Source organism: Callithrix jacchus, chromosome 14 (genome assembly GCF_049354715.1).
Source record: "Callithrix jacchus isolate 240 chromosome 14, calJac240_pri, whole genome shotgun sequence".
Lineage (NCBI taxonomy): Eukaryota > Metazoa > Chordata > Mammalia > Primates > Cebidae > Callithrix > Callithrix jacchus.
In genome coordinates, this window is record NC_133515.1 from 82,642,088 (window position 1) to 82,668,796 (window position 26,709).

At 42.8% G+C, this 26,709-nt stretch overlaps 1 protein-coding gene across 50 annotated transcripts in view; it reads right to left on the reverse strand.

Annotated features, from left to right (window-relative positions):
* The window catches only part of BIRC6 (baculoviral IAP repeat containing 6), a 250,707-nt gene extending 229,189 nt beyond the window's left edge, over positions 1–21,518 (reverse strand). For all 50 annotated transcript variants that reach the window (XR_013526681.1, XR_013526680.1, XR_013526682.1 and 47 more), the window contains exon 1: positions 21,172–21,518. Coding sequence is in view for 45 of the 50 variants with exons in the window: in XM_078349545.1 (XP_078205671.1) it covers positions 21,172–21,499 (328 nt within the window). In the remaining 5 variants the exon portion in view is untranslated. The remainder of the gene's footprint in view (positions 1–21,171) is intronic.
* Between the last annotated feature and the right edge of the window lie 5,191 nt (positions 21,519–26,709).

Sequence of the window (26,709 nt, forward strand, 5' to 3'; positions counted from 1 at the left end):
GAGACCACAAATGTGAGCCACTGCACCTAGCCAATATGCTTTTATTTATTTATTTTTTTTTAATTTGAGACAGAGTCTTGCTCTGTTTCCCAGGCTGGAGTGCAGTGGCATGATCATGGCTCACTGCAAACTCCACCTCCTGGGTTCAAGCAATTCTTCTGCCTTAGCCTCCCAAGTAGCTGGGATTAAAGGCACACACCACCACACCTGGCTAAATTTTATATTTTTAGTAGAGACAGGGTTTCGCCCTGTTGGCCAGGCTGGTCTTGAATTCCCGACCTCAGGTGATCCACCCACCTTGGCCTCCCAAAGTGCCAGAGTATAGGTAAGAGCCACCTTACCTTGCCTCATACTTTTTCATTAATAGTTTTTTGGTGGCTTTTTTTTTTTTTGAGGCGGAGTTTCGCTCTTGTTATCCAGGCTAGAGTGCAATGGTGCGATCTCGGCTCACCGCAACCTCCACCTCCCGGGTTCAGGCAATTCTCCTGCTTCAGCCTCCTGAGTAGCTGGGATTACAGGCAAACGCCACTGTGCCCAGCTAATTTTTTGTATTTTTAGTAGAGACAGGGTTTCACCATGTTGACCAGGATGGTCTCGATTTCTTGACCTCGTGATCCACGCACCTCGGCCTCCCAAAGTGCTGGGATTACAGGCGTGAGCCACTGGGTTTTTTTTGTTGTTGTTGTTGTTAAGAGACAGGGTCTCTCTATATTGCCCAGGGGAACTCAAACTTCTGGGGCTCAAGCAATCCTCCTGAGTGGCTAGGACTACAGGAGCACACTGCTGTGCCTGGCATGTCAACATACTTAATGGTAAGAGACTGAATACTTCCCCCTACAGATCAGGAACAAGTCGGATGTATGCTCTTACAATTCCTATTCAATACTATACTAAAACATCTTGTCACTGCAATAAAAAAAAAGAGGCAATAAAAGGCAAACAGATCAAAAAGAAACTATCCCTATTTACAGAAATATGATTACCTATGTAGATAAAAATCAACCATACTTTTCTATACTAGCACTGATCAATCTAAAACCAATGATTAGTTTTGTAAAATACCAGTTTACAATAGCTTTAACATATACTTAGACATATACATACACAAAAGGTGTACAAGACATGTATGCCAAAAAGTACTGAAGGCTGATTACACAAATCAAAAGCCTAAACAATACCAAGTTCATGGACTGAACAAGTCAATCTAGTAAAAACATCAACACTCCCCAAATGGATCTACAGATTTAACAGAATTTCAATCAAAAATCCCAGGTGGGGTCAGTCAGCATGGCTGCTCACACCTGTAATATAACACTTTGGGAAGCTGCAGCTTTAGCAAGGAGTTTGAGGCCAGCCTGAGTGAGATCCCATCTCTATTTTAAAATTTTTTTTAATTAGCCAAGTGCAGTGACTCATGCCTGTAATCCCAGCACTTTGGAATGCTGAGGCAGGCGGATTACTAGGTCAGGAGTTCAAGACCAGCCTGGCCAATATGGTGAAACCCCGTCTCTACTAAAAATAGAAAAACTAGTCAGGTATGGTGGCATGTGCCTATAGTCTCAGCTACTGAGGAGGCTGAGGCAAGAAGAACTGATTGAACTTTGGAGGCGGAGGTTGCAGTGAGCTGAGATTGCTCCACTGAGTGACGGAGCAAGACTCCATCTCAAAAAAAAAAAATTTAGCCAGGCATAGTGGCACACACCTGTAATTCTAGCTATTCAGACACTGGGGCAGGAGGATCACTTGAGCCCAGGAGTTCGACGATACAGTGAGCTATGATTGCGCCACTGCACTCCACCCTCAGCAACAAAGCAAGATCCTATCTCTTAAAAAATAAAATAAAATCCCAGCTAGATTTTATTTACATATAAATAAACTGACTGAAATGTATTTGAAAAGGCAGTACCACAAGAAATTGTGGTACTAGCAAAGGACAGACACACAGTTCAATAAAACAAAATATAATCCAGAGATATAACTATATATAAAAATGGACATTTGATTTTTTAATTAGTTTTTTAATTGTGGCAAAATATACATAAAATTTATCATTTTACCATTTAAGTTTATAGTTGAGTGGTATTAAATACATTCATGCTGTTGTTTATCCATCATCACCATCCATCCCCAGAAGACATTTCATCTTACAAAACTGAAATTCTGTACCTTTTAAACACTAACTGACTTTTATCCCCTCTCCCCAAAGCCTGGCAACCACTTTGCTACTTTCTGTCTTCATGAATTTAACTAAGTATCTCACATGAATGGAATCATACAGTATTTTTCCTTTTATGACTGGCTTATTTTCCATAGCATAATGTCCTGATGGTTCTTCCATATCAGAGTCTGTATCAGAATTTCCTTCCTTTTATCCATTCAACTACCAATGGACAGACACTTAGGTTGCTTCTGCCTTTTGGCTATTTCAAATGGTGCTGCTACGAACGGGTGTACAAATATCTCCTTGATTCCCTGTTTTCAATTCTTTGCAGTACACACGCAGAAACAGAACAGCGATCATACGGAATTCTATTTTTTCCTCAACTTTCTAAGGAACCTCCACCATTTCCCATAATGGCTGCACCATTTTATATTCCCACCAGTAATGCACAAGAGTTCCAATTTCTCCACATCTTCACCAACACTTATTCTCTGTTGTTGTATTTTGTATATGGTGTTAGATAAAATCTTACAACACTTTTTGCATGTGATTATCCAGTCTTCCCAGCATCATTTGTTGAAAAGATTGTCCTTTCCCCTAATGAATGGTCTTGGCCTCCTTGTTGAAAATCATCTGACCATATATGGAATAGTTTATTTCTGGCTCTCTATTCTATCAGTCTATATCCATCTTTATGGTGGGGCCTTACTATTTTGATTATTGTAGCTTCGTACCAAATTTTGAAATCAAAAGTGTTAATCTTCCAACTCTGTTCTTTGTCAAGATTGTGTTGACTATTTAGGATCTCTTGAGATTCTATATAAATTTTAGAAAAAAATTTCTTTTTTTTTTTGCAGAAATAGAAAAAAGTTATTGGGATTTTGATAGGAATTGCAATAAGTCTGCATATTATTTGGGGCAGTATAGATACCTTAACAATATAAAGACAGCATGAAGTCCTAGCAAGGATGCAGAACTGGAACTCTCACACATTTCTAAAGGAAATACAAATGGTGCAGCCACAGTGGTCTGTCAGTTTCTTATAAAGTTAAACATACACTCACCAAATCGCCCTGTAGTCCCACTTCTGTGTATTTATCCTAGAGACATAAACGCTTATGTTCACACAACTATCTGTACTCAGAAGTTTATAATAGCTCTATGTATATTCATCAATCAATGAAGACACCCAAATATTTTTTTCTTTTTCTTTTTTTTTTGAGACAAACTCTCACTGTGTCACTCACGCTGAAGTATAGTGGCAAAATCACTGCTCACCACGGCTTTGACCTCCAGGGCTCAGGTAATCCTCCCATCTTAGCCTCCCAAGTAGCCGGGACTACAGGTGCACACCACCATGTCTGGTTAATTTTTTGTATTTTTTGTAGATACAGGGTTTTGCTTGTTGCCCAACCTGGTCTCAAACTCCTGGACTTAGTGATCTGCTCACCTCAGCCTCCCTAAGTGCTGAGATTACAAAAGTAATAAGCCACATCTAGCCTCAAACATGTTTCAAAGGGTGACCGGCTAAATAAATGATACATCAATACAATGAAAAACCATTCAGTAATAAAAAAGGAATGAACTATTAATACATGCAAGAACTTGAGAGAATCTCAAAGGCATCATGCTAACCGCAAGCAGCTAATATCAACAGGTTACATACTGTATGATTACATTTCGGTAACAATGTAGAAAAGACAAATCTCCATACTATGGAGAACAGATCAGTGATCCCAAAAGATCAGTGGTATAGGCAAGATGTGACTACAAAGGGTTACCACAGAGGAATTATTATTATTATTATTATTATTTTGAGATGGAGTTTCGCTCTTATTGCCCAGGCTGGAGTGCAATGGCATAATCTCTGCTCACTGCAACCTCCACCTCCCCAGGTTCAAGCAATTCTCCTGCCTCAGTCTCCCAAAAGTAGCTGGGATTACAGGTGCCTGCCACCACACCCAGCTAATTTTTTTGTATTTTTAGTAGAGACGGGGTTTTGTCATGTTGGCCAAGGTGGTCTAAAATTCCTGACCTCAGATGATCTACCCGCCTTGGCCTCCCAAAGTGCTGGGATTACAGGTGTGAACCACAGTGCCCAGCTAGCAAATTTTTTCAGGTGTTGAAACTGCTCTGTATCCTGACCACAATGGTGGGTTATATCCATCTGTACCTGTACTGCTAGTTCACACACACACACAAAAATAGGTAATTTTACTTTATATTCTATAAAAAATACAAATTTTTAAATATTATAAAAGAATAAACATGCCCAAGCACAGTGGCTTCATATCTGTTAATTCCAGCATTTTGGGAGGCCAAGGCAGGTGGATTGCTTGAGGTCAGAAGTTCGAGACCAGCCTGGCCAACATTGTGAAACCCCATCTCTACTAAAAATACAAAAATTAGCCAGGTCTGGTAGCATGTGCCTGTAATCCCAGCTACTCAGGAAGCTGGGGTGGGAGAATCGCCTGAAGCCAGGAAGCAGACGTCACAGTGAGCAGAGATCTCAACAACGCACTCAAGTCTGAGTGACAGAGTAAGACATTATAAAAAAAAGTCAACCAGGTGGCGCACAGTGGCTTATGCCTGTAATCCCAGTACTTTGGAAGGCAGAGGCAGGTGGATCACCTGAGGTCAGAAGTTCAAGACCAGCCTGGCCAACTTGGTGAAACCCCATTTCTACTAAAAATACAAAATTTAGCTAGGCGTGGTGGCAGGCACCTGTAATCCCAGCTACTTGGGAGGCTGAGATTCACTTGAACCCGGTAGACGGCAGCTGCAGTGAGCCAAGATCACTGCCATTGCACTCCAGCCTGGGCAACTGAGCAAGACTGCGTCTCGAAAAAAAAAAAAAAAGAATAAACACATGAGGCAATATCCACAATATGCTATTAACTAAAGAGGGAGTAGTTCATAACACATCATTATGACCCAAATTCTGTAAAAAATATATTAAACAATAGAAGTAAACAGAAATACCAAAATGTTAACAATGCCCATCTCTAGGTAATGAAATTATATGTGAATTTTTTTCCTTAGTCTATATAACATCCTATAATAAGATATGTCACTTTTAAAATAAAAAATTTCTTTTTTTTTTTTTCTTGAGACAGGGTCTCACTCTGTTGCCTGGTCTGGAGTGCAGTGGCACAATCTCAGCTCACTCCAACCTCTGCCTTCTAGGCTCAAGCAATCCTCCCACCTCAGCCTCCCAAGTAGCTGGGATTACAGGTGTGTGACACCACACCCGGCTAATTTTTGTATTTTTTGTAGAGACAGGATTTTGCCATGTTGCCCAGGATGGTAAAATTGAAAATTTCAAAAGAAAGAAATTTTTTAAAATTAGTTACCAAATCTAATATTTTAGGAAATAGTATACAACCCTAAAATATTTGCAAAAATATTACAAGAAATACATCATCTTTTCAAACTAACAACACACTGTAAAACTTCATTTCCACTGAGATATTATCAGATTTTAATGCTTAAAATAGCCTGTTGAAGGCCAGGCGCTGTGACTCATCTCTGTAATCCAGCACTCTGGGAGGCCAAGGCACGTGGATCACAAGGTCAAGAGATTGAGACCATCCTGGCCAAAATAATGAAACCCTGTCTCTACTAAAATACAAAAATTAGCTGGGTATGGTGGCGCACACCTGCAGTCCTACTCAGGAGGCTGAGGCGGGAGAATTGCTTGAACCTGGGAGGCAGAAGTTGCAGTGAGCCGAGATCGCACCACTGCACTCCAGCCTGGTGCCTGGCAACAGAGCAAGACTCTATCTAAAATAAAATTTTAAAAATAGCCTATTAAAATGTACTATATGCAAACATCATTCAAAGTCAATAAAGAAGGTACAATCCTGTATCAGAACATCTCCTATACCCCAAAAACATATACACCTACTATGTACCCAGAAAAATTTTAAATTTTTTTAAAAGGTACAAAGTTAATGTAAGGTTCTCACAAAGCTTTTGATATATAATTAACCAAAAATAAAGTAATTTAATAAAAGAAAAAATGTTAGTAAAACTTTAGTTTCTCCTATTTTTTTTTTTTTTTTTTTTTAGATGGAGTTTCACTCTTGTTGCCTAGGCTGGAGTGCAGTGGCTCAATCTCGGCTCACCATATCCTCTGTCTCCCGAGTTCAAGTGATTCTCCTGCCTCAGCCTCCTGAGTAGCTGGGATTACAGGTGCCCGCCACCATGCCCGGCTAACACTTTAGTATTAAAAGCCTAAATGAGTATTCCTGTAAAGCAGAACTCACTGCAAAACAATGTAAGTTTGGGAAAGGTCAGTGGCTGTGCCATGAAGAAAGGGTCATAAATGATAAAACACAATGAAGGGACAGTGTTGTTTCAGGCAAGAGAACCAACATCTACTTAAGCTCAGAAGAGGTTCTCCAAAAGATACAAAATTACTGGAATTGATTTCCAAGTTATGATTCTCTTCATTCACTTTAACCAAAAGTGTCATCAGACACTCTTATTTTGCTATAATCTTTAGATTCTGACATCATTGGTTTTGAAAACATAATCCATGATAAAACTTATCATGGATAGGGCTCAAGATCTAAAGACCTAGTACTCCCTGTAAGATATTTGCTGTGGGGTCTTTTTCATATACATTGTTCTATTTGTCACAGTTAACTCTCAACATCTTGGGACATATAAGTTATATTATTCCTTTAGGATGAGGACCTGGTTGTAGTTTTTTCTTTTAAGAGACAATGGTCTCACTATGTTGCCTAGGCTGATCTTGAATCCTGGTCTCAAGCAATCTTCTCACCTCAGTCTGCAAAGTAGCTAAGGCTACAGGTATGCAACCTGGCTAACCTGGCTATAGTTGAGTAAAATTTGAAGACTAATTTCCCTATATGATGTTGCACAGGGGAACCCTTAACCATCTGTAAATCAATTGCACCAGGCATGGTTTTATAATCCTAGCACTTTGGGAGGTGGAGGCTGAGGCAGGTGGATCACCAGGTCAGGAGTTCAAGACGAGCCTGGCCAATATGGTGAAACCCCATCTCTATTAAAAATACAAAAATTAGCTGGATGTGGTGGTGCCCGCCTGTAGAGCTGCTTGGGAGGTAGAGGTAGAAGAATCAATTGAACCTGGGAGGTAGAGGTTGCAGTGAGCCAAAATCACACCACTGCACTACAGCCTGGGTAACAGAGTGAAAGTCCGTCTCAAAAAAAAAAAAAAAAAACTCAATTGCTACTGCTGTACAAAGTGCCAATGTGAGACGCAACTCAGCTACTCTCAGCTACTAATCAATACAATAACTCTGATTTCAAATGTGTACCTTTATGAATTTCTATTTAGAGTTCATATTTGAAATTACTGTTTTCTGTTTAATATAGATCCCAGATATCTCCTGAATGGTAGTCCCACAGACATCTTCACCTCTCCTCATAGAGCCTACATTTTAAGTCAGCCCAACTCAATTTCCATCCAAATATGATGAAAATCTATCTGTTTTTTTCTATTACATTAACAGACAGAAATGTCCCCCGGATATGTGCACTGATGCTATCTTACATCATGCAGATCTTTACTCAAACACTACCTCAAAGAGGGCCTCCCAACACCACCTAAAAGCACAAATTTAATATACCACCATCCTCATATCAGCTTTAATTTTCCTTATGGCATTAATTACTATAGTATGTCAAGAGGTAATGAATGCTATAAGGTGGCACGGTGGCTCATGCCTGTAATTCCAGCATTTTGCAGGGCTAAGGTAGGCAGATCACTTTAAGTCAGGAGTTCCAGAGCAGGCTAGCCAACATGGTAAAACCTTGTCTCTATTAAAAATACTAAAATTAGCTGGGCATGGTGGTGCATGCCAGTAATCCCAGCTGCTAGGGAGGCTGAGGAAGGAGAATCTCTTGAACCCAGGAGGCAGAGTTAGCCAAGATAACACCACTGCACTCCAGCCTGGGCAACAGAGTGAGACTCCATCTCAAAAGGAGAGGGAAAAAAATACAAAAACTTGTGGCAATGCCGTCATTTAAAAAAAAAAAAAAAAGCTCTCATTTATCCCAGATACACCAAATAAACTTCTCTAAGGTCTAGGGAGTTTAAACTCCTTTTTTTTTGGGGGGGGGGGGCGGAGTCTCACCCCACTAGGCTAGAGTGCAATGGCATGATCTCAGCTAACTGTAACCTCCACCTCCTGGATTTAAGCAATTCTCCTGCCTCAGCCTCCTGAGTAGCTGGGATTACAGGCACCCACCACCACGCCAGGCTAATTTGGGGTATTTTTAGTAGAGAAGGAGTTTCACCATGTTGGCTAGGCTGGTCTCAAACTCCTGACCTTGTGATCTGCCCTCCTCCGCCTTTCAAAGTGCTGGGACTACAAGCGTGAGCCACCACACTCGACCAGGGAGTTTTAACTCCTAAACCTAGCTGCACATTAGAACCAGCTGGCATACTTCTAAGAAGAAAAAAAAAAGTATGCCTGGGCTGCACTCCAGACCATTTAAGTCAGAATACTGGGACCCAAGCAAGGTATTTTCTTAAAAGCTCCCCTGATGATTCTAATGAACAACAAAGTTTTAGAACCACTGCCCTGTACCATCTCGCCAGTGTTCTCTGTCTCTCCTACTTCATAAATCAAAGTAAAAGTACATAAGCAAATCATGAAGATTTAAATTCCTGGTGCCCACAATAAACCTTGAAGAAGACATTCCCATCTTCCCCACTCAAAAATTTATAACATTTCCTCTAAAAAGTAAACATAGTATTTACCTCCTCTGGATACATCCCTGATTTAACATACTCAAACTTGATGACAATTACTTTTTCGGGGGAAAAGGGGCAGCGGGGAGACAGAGTCTGTCGCCCAGACTGGAGTGGAGTGGTGTGATCTCAACTGACTGCAACTTCCATCTCCTGGGTTCAAGCAATTCTCCTACTCCAGCCTCCTGGGTAGTTGGAATTACAAGTGCGTACCACCATGCCCAGCTAATGTTCATATTTTTAGTAGAAATGGGGTTTCACCATGTTGGCCAGGCTGATCCCAAACTCCTGACCTCAACTAATCCACCCGTCCTAACCTCCCAAAGTGCTGGGATTAAAGGGGAGAGTCCACCGTGCCCTGCCTGATAATTGCTTTGTTTAACAGCATTGTCCTAGTCACAGACTTTTTTTTTTTTTAAGATGGAGTTTTGCTCTTGTTGACCAGGCTGGAGTACAACGGCGCAATCTTGGCTCACTGCAACCTCCACCTCCTGGGTTCAAGTGATTCTCCAGCCTCAGCCTCTCAAGTAGCTGGGATTACAGGCATGTACCACCACGCCCAGCTAATTCTGTATTTTTAGGAGAGGCGGGGTTTCAGTATGTTGCCCAGGCTGGTGTTGAACTCCTGGCCTCAGTCAATCCTCCCACCTAGGCCTCCCGAAGTGCTGGGATTACAGGCCATTAGCCCATTTTAAAGTTGGTATCTCAGAGAAGTGTCTTGCCAAAGGCACCCTGTTTTCATGAAGCCATCGGCAATACAACACACATATCAGAGAGGTACCTCCTGCTTGCATCCCCACTTTTCTTACATACTACATTATGGAAATCTATTATTTTTTAAGTTCTATATATAGTTATAGCCCCCATTCCTAAGGACAGAGTACTAAATGTTTAACAGTTTAAGTATAGTTACAACTACAGATTTCCAGTTTAAAAAGTATATAATACATTCACATTTACCTCTGCTCCCTCCCTACTGAAAAGACAGTAAAGAAATAAAGAAGGTACTGAACAAACCCAAAAAGACAAAAAGAACAAGAGAAAAAAGCAACAAAATTTATGAAGTTGGAGGGCAAACAGAAGAGCATTAACTAACTTGCTTCCTCTGCTCCCCAAAAATCTTAAAGCTAAACCAGCAGGGATAAAAAGTCCAAAACATTTATGTTGTATTCTTTTTCAATTATGTAGGTAAAAGAGGTCTAATAATTAAAATTGCTGGTTGGGAACAGTGACTCCTGCCTGTAATCCCAGCACTTTGGGATATCGAGCCAGGCAGATCACCTGTGGTCAGGAGTCCCAGACCAGCCTGGTCTTGTCTCTAGTAACAATACAAAAATTAGCCAAGCATGGTAGCACGTGCCTATAATCCCAGCTACGTGGGAATCTGAGGCAGGAGAATCACTTGAACCCAGGAGGCAGAGGTTGCAGTGAGCCAAGATCATATCACTGCACTCCAGCCTGGGCAACAGAGCAAGACTCCATCTCAAAAATAATCAAATTTAAATTAAATTTAAACTGCTTAAAAGCAATTGCTTTTTACAATATTTTCTCAATTAATACTGCAACCATGCTCCAATCATAATAGGGCTCTAACTTTTTACCTTAAACTGGGAGTTCTTGTACTTTAAAATATGGGAACCATGGCCTAGGAGAACCAAGTCCAAGATCCTCAGGCTATCTCATCACTCCTTTCCCTCAGACTTTACAAGCCCTCTAAAACCAAAATGCTTGTAACAATACAACCTGCTCCATTTCATGCCTCTACTCATGCTCATGCTGTTCCTTCTACTTGGCTAACTCCTTATCCTTAAAGTCTCAGCTGGGCTATCACTTCTTTTAGAAAGTTTTCCAAATTGAAGTGGAAGTCTGGGGAGGTTGTTCAAATTCACCTTGTTATCTACATAAGGCAGACAAACACCTGTCGACCTGAACTACATAATTTAAGACACCAAAACAAAAAGTAACATTTATTGAATGTTTATGGTGAATCAAGCAGTCTTGCATATGTATCAGTTTATTTAATCTTTACAATAACTCAGTGAGTTAGGTACTAATTATGAAGCACAGAGAGGTTAAGCCATTTGCATAAGGTCACACCTGGAACTCAAATGGTCTAGCTCCAGAGCCAACATTCTGTTCTTTCTTAACATCACTAAAGACAGTCAACAGAAACAGAGCCAAAGTACATATTCACACCCCAAAAAGAGATTCTACCAAATTAAATTTTTATAATGAACCCAGATGCATTCATAAGACAACTATCTTCTAGGGCTATTGAGATCCCAATTCTGTATCATGTTTATTATCTCTCAAAGAATACTTGAGAATAGGAATGCTGCATGTACCAAAGTTAGCCAGGAATTAGAAACTGGTTTGAATCATTTACAATTTCTATCACTGGGAAACTGCAAATTTTATCCAAAAAAATTCATTTTATGAGGACTATGAAGGCACCATGACTTCTCAGAGCAGGCAGCTCTGGGCTTGAAGTTTGATCAAAAGGCTCTTACATCAGGAAAAGAAAAAAAACAAACACACAGTCTAAACCTCACTGAAGATGCAGTAGAGTATAAAGATATTCCTCTTATTTATGACCACTACACAGATTTCTGAAATCAAAGTCATTTTATATATATATACTTTTTTTTTTTTTTGAGACGGAGTTTCACTCTTATTACCCAGACTGGACTGCAATGGCACAATCTCGGCTCACCGCAACCTCCGCCTCCTGGGTTCAAGCAATTCTCCTGCCTCAGCCTCCCAAGGAGCTGGGACTACAGACGTGCACCACCATGCCCAGCTAATTTTTCTATTTTTAGTAGAGACGGGGTTTCACCATGTTGACCAGGATGGTCTCGATCTCTTGACCTCGTGATCCACCCGCCTCGGCCTCCCAAAGTGCTGAGATTATAGCCGTGAGCCACCACGCCCGGCCAATTTTTTTTTTTTTTTTAAGATGGGGTTTCACCATGATGGCCAGGCTGGTCTTGAACTCCTGACTTCAGGTGATCCACCCACCTCAGCCTCCCAAAGTGCTAGAAATACAGGCGTGAGCCACCGTGCCCGGCCCATCATTATCTATATTACTGAGGGACTGACTCTAAAAGCTTAGTGGAAAAAAAAAAGTCAGCCGGGCACAGTGGCTCACGCCTGTAATCCCAGCACTTTGGGAGGCTGAGGCGGGCAGATCACGAGGTCAGGAGTTCAAGACCAGCCTGACCAACATGGTGAAACCCTGTCTCTACAACAAATACAAAAAATTAGCCAGGTGTGGTGGTGCGTCCTGTAATCCCAGCTACTCAGGAGGCTGAGACAGGAGAATCGCTTGAACCTGGGAGGCGGAGTTGAGATCGCACCACTGCACCCCAACCTGGGTAACAGAGCAAGACACCATCTCAAAAAAAAAAAAGTTAATATCTATAAAGGGAAAAGAAAAAAGGTATGAAGAAATGTAAAACTGGAGTGTTTGCCTAAAAACACTGAGCAGGGTTGGGCACAGTGGCTCACACCTGTAATCCCAACACTTTGGGAGGCCGAGGTGGGCAGATCATGAGTTCAGGAGTTGGAGACCAGCCTGACCAACATGCTGAAACCCCATCTCTACTAAAAATAATTTTTAAAAAATTAGCCAGGTGTAGTGGCATGCACCTGTAATCCCAGCTATTAAGGAGGCTGAGGCAGAATTACACCACTGCACTCCAGCCTGGGTGACAAAGAGCAAGACACCATCTCAAAAAAAAAACTAATAAATAAAATAAAAACACTGAGCAGGTTTTTTTCTTTTTCACTGCAACACAGATCTGGAATTCACTTCAGAAACTGAGGAGACATGACTTCCTTCTACACAGGTACTGCCATATCCACTGATTAATACCCACACACATATACTTTCACTTACTTATGTACGTATACTACACAAACAATCCGTATACACGCAGAACTAGTAATACAACTTCATTCTGACATTTAGCCACACCAATACACTAAAAGATACTTATCCAAATATAGATTACTGTATATTTGTTACAAATATTTATATTTCCATCTACATTTGAATGTTATCTGTCTATCTTCTGTGTGTAAACATTTTTTTTTTTTTGAGACGGAGTTTCGCTCTTGTTACCCAGGCTGGAGTGCAATGGCGCGATCTCGGCTCACCACAACCTCCGCCTCCTGGGTTCAAGCAATTCTCCTGCCTCAGCCTCCTGAGTAGCTGGGATTACAGACATGTGCCACCATGCCCAGCTAATGCGTGTAAACATTTAGTGAACTTTTTTTTTTTTAGACGTAGTTTCGCTCTTGTCACCCAGGCTGGAGTGCAATGGCGCGATCTCGGCTCAACACAACCTCCGCCTCCTGGGTTCAAGCAATTCTCCTGCCTCAGCCTCCTGAGTAGGTGGGATTACAGGCACGCACCACCATGCCCAGCTAATTTTTTGTATCTTTAGTAGAGACAGGGTTTCACCATGTTGACCAGGATGGTCTCGATCTCTTGACCTCGTGATCCACCCACCTCGGCCTCCCAAAGTGCTGGGATTACAGGCTTGAGCCACCGCGCCCGGCCTTTAGTGAACATTTTTTAAGTAATCGTGAGGATGGTGGCAATACCAAACAGCCAAGAGACTCAAGAGAATTAGCATTCTACTTTACATTCGTTATGCACTGTTAAGTACTTTTTGTTGTTGTTGTTGTTTTGAGACAGCCTCTCTCGAGTACAGTGGCATGATCTCGGCTCACTACAACCTCCAACCTTCCTGGTTCAAGCAATTAAGCAATTCCCTGACCCAGCTTCCTGAGTAGCTGGGATTATAGGTGCGTGCCACCACACCTGGCTAATTTTTTTTTTTTTTTTTTTTTTTGCATTTTTAGTAGAGACAGGGTTTCACCATGTTGGTCAGACTGGACTGGAAGTCCTGACCTCATGATCCACCCGTCTCAGCCTCCCAAAAGTGCTGGGATTACAGGCATGAGTGAGCCACTGCACCTGGCCTGTTAGGCACTTTTAACGTGTTTGACCACTTAATCTTCCCCACCATCCTATTAAACATTAATCTTAATTTACAGATGAGGAAGCTGAGGTTCAGGAGGTTTAAGTAGTGAGTGCATAAATGAGCTAAAATTCGAAGTTCAGTACTACATAACACAAAGTGCATGCTCTCTCCACATAATCTCAAAAAAGCTTATAAAAAAGACAAACAGTATAAAATGTACTATACTAGGGAGGGGCACTATTTCAGGAAGTAAAAGAAACCATTACCACCAGTAATTAAGAGAACATCTTAACAATATCTTCACTCTTAAAAAAAGCGAAAACTAGATGGGTTCTGCAGGACGATGGAAGTGGTAAATCAGAAAAAAATTTTAGGAAGTTCAAAGTTCAGTTTAAGTTCAAACACTGAACATAAAAAAGCTTTAAGTAAAAAAGAAAAAAGGAAGGTTGTGTTGTTTTTCTTTTGGTTTGTTTTTTGTTCGTTTGTTTTTTGAGACAAAGTCTTGCTCTGTTGCCCAGGCTGGAGTGTAGTGGCACAATCACAGCTCACTAGAGCCTCAAGCTCCCGGGTTGAAGCAGGTGTGCGCCACCATGCCCAACAAATTTTTAAATTTTTTCTAGAGATGAGGTCTCACTGTGTTGCCTAGACTGGTCTCCAACTACCAGGCTCAAGCAATCCTCCTGCCTCAGCCTCCCAAGGTGCTGGGACCCCAGACATGAGCCAAGCACTGGGCCAAAAGCAAGGTATTTACAGGGAATTGAAGTAGGTAAGACAAACATTTTGGGGGCATTTGTCTGGCCAGTACACGGTTATAAATATTTTACATGCACTAACAAGCCTCACAATTAGTACAATTATCATCTGTATTTTGCAAATAAGGAACCTGGAACAGAAATATTAAATAATTTAGTCAAGGTTATATGGGTTTTTAAAACTTAAAGTAAATCTATGTAATGAGAGTTGTTTTTTTTGAGACGGAGTTTCGCTCTTGTTACCCAGGCTGGAGTGCAAAGGCACGATCTCGGTTCACCGCAACCTCCACCTCCTGGGTTCAGGCAATTCTCCTGCCTCAGCCTCCTGATTAGCTGGGATTACAGGCACGCACCACCATGCCCAGCTAATTTTTTGTATTTTTAGTAGAGACGGGGTTTCACCATGTTGACCAAGATGGTCTCCATCTCTTGACCTCGTGATCCACCTGCCTCAGCCTCCCAAAGTGCTGGGATTACAGGTTTGAGCCACCATGCCCATCATGAGAATTTTTAAAAAAAATTTTTAAGACACTGGGATCTTAACCCAAGATCTTAACCCATTTGTGTCGAGAACCAAGCTCCTTCCTATTACGCTAAAGTGTATTTTAAAAAAGGAGATACTACACAACTACTAAAATGGCTAAAATATAAAACCCCCAAATGCTTGTAAGGAAGTGGAACATTCATTGCTAATGGGAATAACAAAATTGTACACAGCCACTAAAAGTGTGTCGGTTTCTTATATAAGTAAACATTCTTTCACATCTGATCCAATAATCAAGTTCCTTAGTATTTACCCAAATGATCCGAAAATTTATGTCTACACAAAAACCTGCACACAAATGTTTACAGCAGGTTTATTCATAATTGCCAAAACATAGAAACCAGCAAGATGTCCTTCAGTATGTGAATGGATAATCTGTGCTACATCCAGACGATGGAATATTATTTAGCACCAAAAAGGAATGAACTATCAAGCCATGAAAAGACACAGAACTGCAAATGCATATAAATAAAGAAGTCAATCTGAAAAGTCTACAAACTATATAAATACAACTATGACATTGTGAATAAGGCAAAACTATGAAGACAATAAAAAGATCAGTGGCTGTCAGCAGGGAGAGGGGAGGGAACAATTGGAAAAAGGAAGAGAAGGATGAACAGTCAGAGTAGGGGACTTTTCGGGTAGTGAAACTATTCTTTATGATAGCGCAATGGTAGGTACATGTGACTATACATTATCCAAACCCACAGACTGTACGACACCAAGAGTAAACCCTAACGTAAACTACGGACTTTGGGTGATGATGATTGTTAGTGCTAAGTTCACGGATGGTACCACTGTGATGCAGAATACTGATGGGTGGGAGGCTGTGTGAGCATGGAGACAGCAGGTATATGGGAACTATCCGTACTTTCTGCTCAGTTTGTTATGAACCTAAAATTGCTCTAAAACAAAGAAAAGCATATTTTATTAAAAAGTCAAAAATGTGTTTATTTAGCAATTAGTATATAAGGAAGTACTAATACACTGTTATATACGCATCAAATCAAAAATATTCAAGTTTGTACATATTAGGGCTGGGCATAGCGGCTCACGCCTGTAATCCCAACACTTTGGGAGGCCAAGGTGGGAGGATCACTTGAGGTCAGAATATAGAGACCAGCCTGGCCAACATGGTGAAACCCTGTCACTACTAAAAAAAAAAAAATAAGGCCAGGTACAGTGGCTCAGGCCTGTAATCCCAGCACTTTGGGAGGCCGAAGCAGGAGGACCACTTGAGCCCTGGAGTTCGAGACCAGCCTGAGCAACATGGTGAAACCCTGTCTCTACCAAAAACTAGCCAGGTGTGGTGGCTGGCCGGTGCCTGTAATCCCAGCTACTCAGGAGGCTAGGGCACGAGAATCGCTTGAACCTAGGAGGCGGAGGTGTGGAGGCTGCAATGAGCCAAGATTATACCACTGCACTCCAGCCTGGGCAACAGAGTGAGACTCCATCTTAAATAAATAAATTAATTAAATTAGCCAGGTATAATGGTGTGCACTATTCAAGAGGGTGAGAAAGGAGGATTTCTTGAACCCAGGAAGTAGAGGTTACAGTGAGCTGAGATCGCATCACTGCACTCCAGCCTGGGCCACAGAGACTTTTTGAGAAAAAAAAAAATACACACACACACACACACACACACGCGCGCGCGCGCGCACAAACACATTGTATACTAGGCATCCTGGGAAGGGGATATATAAACAAGTAAACAAACTACCTCCCTACAAGGAGCTTAAAATACTATGAGGTAGACCTCATATATTTACAAAAAGCTAAATGAAATGGAGTTTAAATAGTTCAAAATGGCTGAAAAAAACACAAAAGACTAAGCTGCCAAACTAAAATGAACACTAATTGGACAATATGTGCTTAGGGCTTCAGTCATTTCTGGCTAAAGGGATCAGGAAGTTAAGATGTGCTCTAGGTCTCAAAAAATGACTAAGATTTAGCTACATGACTGGAGTGAACTGGTACATTCCACAAAAGAACAAAACTACTGTAGTTAGCAAAGAGAATTAAATGGACCATTTACCGAAACCTATAAACAAGGAAACAAGACTAGAAAGATTAGTTAAGGCCAGATCATGCAGCTCAGCGACTCAGAAATTTTCACTCTTAAATACTGACAGGGAGCAAATACTTGTCTAACCTGTGTATATACTGATAGCTCTTAATCCAGTGAAAGTATATTTATAAGTATTTTATATCATATACAGATAATATAAAGACATATACTATTGTCATAGTTAAAAATTCACTGTCTTTGCCACCCAATACATATACATACAAGTCCTGTTCCCATCCTTCAACTTCCAATCTTTGTTACAGGCAACCCATAACACTATAAACTGAACCCCAGGCATCCATAAGATGTACTACTCTATCACTTAGTAAAACTCTATATGGTTATTCCCATGCTTTATCCCCTCAGACACAGATGTCTTTCCTCTGTGGTAGTAAAGAAAGTGGCCCATTGCCCATAAATGGGAAAGAGGGATTATGTTAGGACCATGATCACTACTGGCATCTTCTCTCTACTCTATTTATAGGACTGTCATCCTCTATTAATCATTAAAAGCAAACTTACTAAATACCTGCAGATTCCAAGTAATGCATAAAACACAGCATTCCCTCCTCAATCATCTGAACTGGGGCAAACAGGACCCTATACAACCTCCGATCATTATTATTAATAAACTTCAAGGTGGGCACAATGGCTCACACTTGTAATCCCAACACTTTGGGAGGCCAAGGCAGGCAGATCACCTGAGGTCGGGAGTTCGAGTCCAGCCTGACCAACACAGAGAAACCCCATCTCTACTAAAAACACAAAATTTGCCAGATGTGGTAGTGCATGCCTGTAATCCCAGCTATTCAGGAGGCTGAGGCTGGAGAATCATTTCAACTCAGGAGGCGGAGGTTGCAGTGAGTCAAGATCGTGCCATTACATTCTAGCCTGGGCAACAAGAGTAGAAACTCCATTTCAAAATAATAATAATAAAGTGGAAACTCCATCTCAAAATAATAATAATAATAAATGTCAGTCCAGGTGAGACAGCTCATATCTATAATCCTAGCACTTTGGGATGCTATGGGATGATCACTTGAGGCTAGGAGTTCAAGAATAAAACTAAAAAAATAAAATTTTTAAATAATAAGGTTCAGTTATCACATATGAAAATGTTTCAGAATGTATACATTGTTACTTTCAAATTTTTTCTGTAATCCTTCATTCTATTCGTTATAAACTCTTCTATATACATTTTTTTTTTAGAATTTCGCTGTCTTGTCCAGGCTGGAGTGCAGTGGCTCGATCACAGCTCACCACAACCCCCACCTCCTGGGTTCAAGCAATTCTTCTGCCTCAGCCTCCCGAGTAGCTGGGACTACATGTGTGTACCACCACGCCCAGCTAATTTTTTTATTTTTAGCAGACACAGGGTTTCACCATATTGGTCAGGCTGGTCTCAAACTCCTGACCTCATGATGCACCCGCCTCAGCAGCCCAAAGTGCTGGGATTACAGATATGAGCCACCATGCCTGGCCTCTTTTCTACACTCTCTTCTACATAGTTTAATTCACATACTCAATCTTCATGCATGGGGACCTGCAATTGTATCCAATCCCAAAGTCTTCTAACTAACAAATGCCCCAACAAAACCTGTTATCCCAAATCAGTGTTACATTTTACTTACGTACCTACACCTTCACATCATGCACCTAAAACCCTCCTCTTTAGTAATCTATTGTCTTTCCTTCCATGTACAGGCACCTAAATATATGTCCAATTTCCCCAACCAATAAACCCTGACACACATTATTCTTCTCAAACATGATCTCCAGACATAAAATACACTCTGTGAAACTCCTCTTTCTATCCAAAACACTTGAATACTTTGGTTAATGACTTTCTTTAGAAATCCTAATACCTATGATATCACTTATCCCAAGTTAAAAATCACAAAAATACTCCATCTTCAAGATAGAAACATATACTAAAATGTACAGACATGTATGAAAAGGATAAAATCAAATTAAAGATAACATTTATGAGGAAGGAGGTTGGAAAAGTGCAATCCAGGAGAGATTCAGCTGAGATTCTAATCCTATTTGTAATATTTTATTTCTTAAGCTGACTTGGGGATGGATGGTGTTCACTGTAATTACTCTTCATATCTTTTCATACTTGAAATATTTTTTAATGACTTTTTAAAAAAAAAAGATAGCCCCTATAATCCCAGCACTTTGGGAGGCCGAGGCGGGTGGATCAAGAGGTCAAGAGATCGAGACCATCCTGGTCAACACGGTGAAATCCCGTCTCTACTAAAAATATAAAAATTAGCTGGGCATGGTGGTTCGTGTCTGTAGTCCCAGCTACTCCGGAAGCTGAGGCAGGAGAATCGCTTGTACCCAGGAGGCGGAGGTTGCGGTGAGCCGAGATCGTGTCACTGCGCTCCAGCCTGGGTAACAAGAGCGAAACTCCGTCTCAAAAACAAAAAAGCCAATTACTAATGAGCATCTCCCTCTTATACACAGTGACAAGCCATTATGTTCAAGTTGCAGTAACCTTCACTACTACAACTGGGCCACCCCTATCCTTTACCTAAACCAAGAAAAGAAAAAATTACAAACCTACCTCCCAAAACTTTCTCTTAGATATATTCCAGGTTTACATTCTAGAACTATACATAATCCAATTCTTTCACAGCTCCCACATCAACAATAATTAACACGTCTAATTTCACGTTTGCCTCCCTAAATTGCCATTCACTCTTACAAATCCCTTATTACTCACAAAGTAAACTTTTCCTTGTTTGTCTACCTTCAAATACGAGTGAACTGGCTGACCACATAACTACTTCCACTTGGCTAAACACAGAGAGTTGTATACATTATATCTCTATGCAGGAGTCCAACTCACTCATATACTAACTTTTCAATCTTAACCTACAACATCCAAATTAAGCCACTCATCATGTAACCACAAATGTCATCTCAGCCAAATGTAACTCAGCCAGAGCTATTCCAAAACCACTCCAGTCTGTCCACTGAGCATACACCTCACGCATCTAAAAGTGCCATCCCTGGACCAATGTTTACGCTACCCAGAAGTACTGTCCTGTAATGGTGAGACTCAGAGACACCTTCAAATCCCAATTTTCGGCTCGCTGTGGGAAAACAGATAAAGACCGCCTGAAGTTACAAACCCAAAGGAATCTATTTCACACACCGCAGGTCCTGACTTTCTCTTCATTGAGGAGTAGAAATTGGAAGCCCTGGGCAAGGGGACCATATCTAGTTGTCTTTGGCGTCTGTAGAGTCCCATAGTCGTCGACCAAGTAGTTCAGGCAGCTGGCCCGCCTACTTCCCTCCCCACCCCCAACCCGGCCCACCCCACCCCCACCCTATCCCCACCCCCACCCAGAGCGCACAGCCCGCGGTCTGTCCCCGCACCTGCGGGACCTGAGAACAGCAGACTGCCGGCTCTTCTCCCACAAGGGAGGGCTTGAGTGCCGACTCGGACGCTCCCCGCCTCTCGCCTCCGGCCACCAGCCTCACCGGCCAGGGTCAACCCTTCCAGCCTTCCGCTCTCATCTAACCGGCCGCAGGACCGACAGCCTCTCCAGGGCCTACCCGGGCCTGACTTCCTCCGGTACCAAGCTCCGAGCCTCCTCACCTCTCGCAGAGAACCAAGCCAGACCGGACGCTCCAGGCCCAAAAGGCAACTCCCCTTCCACCACTCCCTGACTCGCCGGCCTTTCCTCCTAGCTGCAGCCGCTGGAAAAGCCAAGTCCTAAGGTTCCCACTCCATCAGCTTCCGGGCCTCCCTTCACAGCCGGGTCCGAGCCCCCAGCCCTGCCCTCCCGCCACCTCGCTTCCCCCAAGTCGCGAGGCCGAGCCCCGGGGCTGGGCGGCTTCCTTCCCCGGCTTCGCGCCGGCCCGGCCCCCGCCCGGCGTACCGTACACTCACCACTGAGCGCCGAGGCCTGCAGAGTGGCCCCCGAGGTGCCGTCGATGACTTTGATGGTCCCGCGGCTAGTGACGGCCAGGATGGCGTTGAGCGCCGGGTGGTAGGACAGGCTGTGCAGCCCGTCGGCGTCGCAGTGCATGCAGCCGTCCCGCAGCACCAGCCACTCCGAGACCCCGGCCGCCCCCGTCCCCGCCGCCGAGGAGCAGCCGGGGCCCGAGGCCGCCGAGGCCGCCGCAGCCGCCATCTTCCGGCCTGCGCTCAGCACAATCACACTGGGAAGCGGCTCAGTGACAGTCCCGGGAGGTGCAGCACCACCGCCAGTCACCATCCGGGGCCAGGGGGCAAGCGGAGCGCGTTAGCCGGAAGTGAAGTCAGGCGCCCGCACGCACGCGGAACGTCGGCCGCCCGGCCGGAGGGGCCAAACTCAGAGGGAGGCTGACGGGAAACAGGGAGAAGCAGGGAGGGAGGCGGGGCCCGGGGCGCGGGCTGAAGGCCGGCGGGTGGAGCATGCGCGGGAGGGCTCGCGCGTGCCACGCGCCGCGGGTTTGGCCAGCTCCGCGGCCTCAACGTCCCAGTTTCGTCCTGCAAGCCTGGGGGGAGTGGCAGCTCCTGGAGTCCGCGCCTCTCCTCGTGGGGGCAGGGGGAGGGGTTGGCCTCGGTGTATTCCGCTAGGTGGGGACCCCCGCCCTTGCGACCTGTCTGGCACGCCCGGAGGCCCTCTGCAGCGGTTCCAGCTCTCCCGGTGCGCGCGGTGCAGCTTTTTGGCCGTGGCCGGAAGCGGACCTCTGGGTCTGGGCCACGGCTGTAGTGTAAGAATAAACACTCTGAAAAGCCTTCCGTTTGGATTGGAAGGAACCAAACGACCTTCCCAAACCTGAGCCTTTTACCACGCCTGCCCTCCCCATCCCCAAGGCTTTCAGTTGAACCAAAGTGCGAGATACGGGGTGCTGGAAGCGCGTAGTTAAGTTTAGTTTCTTTATCCGCATTCCAAACAACTCGAGTTATGGGACTTGTTAATAGGGGTGTGGATGTGTTGGAGGGCCGGAAAGGACTCATCAATTTACTAATCGCCCCCCTTTGGAGAATTTTTTTTTTACTTTTTATTTTGAAATAGATTCATAGTTGAAAATATATACTATCTCTGTGGTCTTCCTCTCCAAAAGCGATAATCCCGATCTAGCTATGAGAAAAACACTGGATAAACCCAAACTGTAGGGCATTATTTTTATTAAGTAGCTAAACACTACTTGAAGATAGTGCAGAGAGATCCAATTTACTCTTTACCCAATTTCCCCCAATGGTTGCATGTTACATAATTTTAGTACAGTCTCAAAAGGGATTTGACAGTTATATGATGTGTGTATAGTTCAATGTCATTTTATCACGTAGATCTACACGCTGTAGTCAAGATGCAGAGCTGTATGTTATATATGTTTTGTGATCATTACATTATTTTGGAAAGGCCTAGTTTTCCTTAAAAAACCTAATCAAAGAGCTGTTGTAAGGATTAAGAATATGTGAAATGTGTAGAAGAATATCTGGCGTATGCACTAGGTGCTCAATAAAAAATAAAAGTTAATTGCCATCTCAAATTCATGGGGTCTTCTTTCAGTAAATCTCCGTGGATTACCTCAACTACATCTTAAATCAGTAGCCATCCGGCTGTATCTGAAACACTTAGAGATTTGGATGGATTCCTCTCTTCTTCAGGTCCCCAAGATATGCTGAAGTTCCTGGGCCTGCCAGAAAGTGACATCCCTTGCTCACCTGTAAGTCTGGGAACCCTCAGGCCAGTTTTTCTAAGGAAAGCTTTATTAGTTCTGTAAAATCAGTCATACCTTCTTAAAACCATCTGGCTATATCTGAAAATATGACATTCCAGTCAAAACCTGGGTAATATAACCAGTGCCTCCAATTATGTCTTGTTACAAGAAGAACACATCTTTTTTTTGAGACGGAGTTTCGCTCTTGTTACCCAGGCTGGAGTGCAAGGGCACGATCTCGGCTCACCACAACCTCCGCCTCCTGGGCTCAGGCAATTCTCCTGCCTCAGCCTCCTGAGTAGCTGGGATTACAGGCACGCGCCACCATGCCCAGCTAATTTTTTGTATCTTTAGTAGAGACGGGGTTTCACCATTTTGACCAGGATGGTCTCGATCTCTTGACCTTGTGATCCACCCGCCTCAGCCTCCCAAAGGGCTGGGATTACAGGCGTGAGCCACCGCGCCCGGCCGGAGAACACATTTTTATAGAAATTATACAAATAACTATATTGCCATAAAAATAAGAATACTTTCCCAACGGAGTGGGTGGATTACGAAGTCAAGAGCTCAAGACCATCCTGGCCAACATGGAGAAACCCCGTCTCTACTAAAAATACAAAAATTAGCCAGGCATGGTGGTGTGCGCCTGTAGTCCCAGCTACTGAGGAAGCTGAGGCGGGAGAATTGCTTGAACCAAAGAGGTGGAGGTTGCAGTGAGACGAGATCGAGCCACTGCACTCCAGCCTGGCAACAGAGGGAGACTCTCAAAAAAATAAAAATAAGAATACTCATAGTTTCACAATTGTGGAGGGATCAGGGAAGAAAAAGTAAATGTAGGCCGGGCGCGGTGGCTCAAGCCTGTAATCCCAGCACTTTGGGAGGCCGAGGCAGGTGGATCATGAGGTCAAGAGATCGAGACCATCCTGGTCAACATGGTGAAACTCCATCTCTACTAAAAATACAAAAAAAAATTAGCTGGGCATGGTGGCGTGTGCCTGTAGTCCCAGCTACTCAGGAGGCTGAGGCAGGAGAATCGCCTGAACCCAGGAGACGGAGGTTGCGGTGAGCCAAGATCGCGCCATTGCACTCCAGCCTGGGTAACAAGCGAAACTCTGTCTCAGTAAATAAATAAATAAATAAAAATTTAAAAGAGAAAAAGTAAATGTTTCCATTTTTGTTAACAAAAGTATGCTTTATCAAATTGCTGTAACATATAGATGGCTTAAGAAAAAAAAGATTTCCTTAAATCTAAGGAGGAAAGCATTTAAAGAACTGACAATGTTTCAAACAAAAATTCCTTTAAAATTATTCTCATCGGTTCATTTAGTCCCAGTAATTAATTATTGTTCTGCTTGATTGATCTTCCTAAGCAATGTCATGAATCCATCAGTTTCATCAGAGGTCTCAAAATTCTTATCCAGCCCAGTGGTATAACCTTAAAGTTATCAAAAACTTGTATTTAAGGGTACTTGTTAGAGTGCCTGTTTTATTATCTTGAAGAACAATTTTGGACTATAGCTGACTGCAAATGCTTTTAGAAAAGAAAGTAAAGGCTGGGCACGGTGGCTCACGCCTGTAATCCCAGCACTTTGGGAGGCCGAGGTGGGTGGATCACGAGGTCAAGAGATCGAGACCACCCTGGTCAACATGGTGAAACCCCCGTCTCTACCAAAAATACAAAAAATTAGCTGGGCATGGTGGCACGTGCCTGTAATCCCAGCTACTCAGGAGGCTGAGGCAGGAGAATTGCCTGAACCCAGGAGGCAGAGGTTGCAGTGAGCCGAGATCGTGCCATTGCACTCCAGCCTGGGTAACAAGAGTGAAACTCCATCTCAATTAAAAAAATAAAAATAAAAGAAAGTAAAATAATGACTATCTATGGGTGACAAACACTCAAAAGGCCATAATTTAAAACCTAGGCCTGGCATTACATCATGACTGTAATGCCAGCACTGTGGGAGGCTGAGGTGAGTGGATAGCTTGAGCCCAGGAGACCAGCATAGGCAACGAGACAAGACTCTGTCTCTCCAAAAATGCAAAAATTACCCAGGCATGGTGGCACACACCTATAGTTACAGCTACTTAGGAGGCTGAGGTGGGAGGATCACCTGAGACCGAGAAGGTTGATGCTGCAGTGAGCCAGGATCCAACGACTGCATTTCAGCCTGGGCAACAGAATAAAACCCTGTCTAAGAAGAATCTGGAGACTTTATTATAATAGTGATGCAATTGCCAAGGAAATTTGGTTTTTCATGTGGCATACAACATTTTAACATAATAAACAAAATTGTAACTGATAACAGATTTCTAGGAATTTCATACAATTTTTGAAACATTAATGTAAATAACATACAAAAATATATAACTTAAAGAAGATTATCATTACTTATTTGACAATGCTTTCCATATAATTTAACATATCAAATTAGGCTAATTTGGCTGGGCACAGTTGCTCATACCTGTAATCCCAGAACTTTGGGAAGCCAACATGGGAAGATTACTTGAGGCCACGAGTTCAAGACTAGCCTGGCCAACAAGTGAAACTTCATCTCTACGAAACTATAAAAATTAGCTGGGCATGGTGGTATGTGCCTCTACTCCCAGTTACTCAAAAAGCTGAGGCACGAGACTTACTTGAACCTGGAAGACGGAGGTTGCAGTGAGCTGAGATCACACCACTGGACTCCAGCCTGGGTGACAGAGTAAGACTCAATCTAAAAAAAACAAAACTAAACTAAACTAATTTTTAATAAAACCTTATAAATAAATCTATCCAATCTCAGTCAGCTTTGACTAAAAAAGATAAAATTTTCACCCTTTTACAACCTTTTATTTCACTTCCTTCTTTACATTTTTACTTTTTAAAATTACATGCATCATTCAATTAAGCAATTCATGTTTACTGTGTATTCTGCTCTTAGATTGGGTTTACAGGTTTATGACCTTAAAAATCTATCAGAGATGGCTGGGCGCAGTGGTTCATGCCTGTAATCCCAGCACTTTGGGAGGACGAGGTGGGTAGATCACCTAGGGTCAGGAGTTCGAGACCATCCTGGCCAACATGGTGAAACCCCATCTCTACTAAAAATACAAAGAATTAGCTGGGCGTGCTGGCACATGCCTGTAATTCCAACTACTGGGGAGGCTGAGGTAGGAGAATAGGGTGAATCCAGGAGGCAGAAGTTGCAATGAGCTGAGATCGCACCATTGCCCTCCAGCCTGGGCAACAAGAGTGAAACTCCATCTCAAAAAAAAAAAAAGAAATAAATCTATCAGAGACGATACAACCTTCTCTGACCAGCCAACCCAGGTAAAAATGTATATCTGTCTTGTATTTAATATTGACAATTCTGAAGACATTTCTATTTTTATTTTACCAAGAATTTTAAAACTAGCTCTTATGGCCAGGCACAGTGGCTCATGCCTATAATCCCAGCACTTTGGGAGGCCAAGGCGGGTGGATCATCAAGGTCAGGAGTTTGAGACCAGCCTGGCCAACATGATGAAACCCTGTCTCTACTAAAAATACAAGAAAATTAGCTGGGCGTGGTAGCAGGCGCCTGTAACCCCAGTTACTCAGGAGGCTGAAGAAGGAGAATCTCTTGAACCCAGGATGCAGAGATTGCAGTGAGCTGCCATCGTGCCACTGCCCTCCAGCCTGGGCAACAAGAGCAAAACTCCATCTCAAAAAAAAAAAACTAGCTTTTATTTACCAAAAGTTATCCAAGATCACATGAACTTAAAAAACCAACAGGGTCATATTCCATTTTTCTGA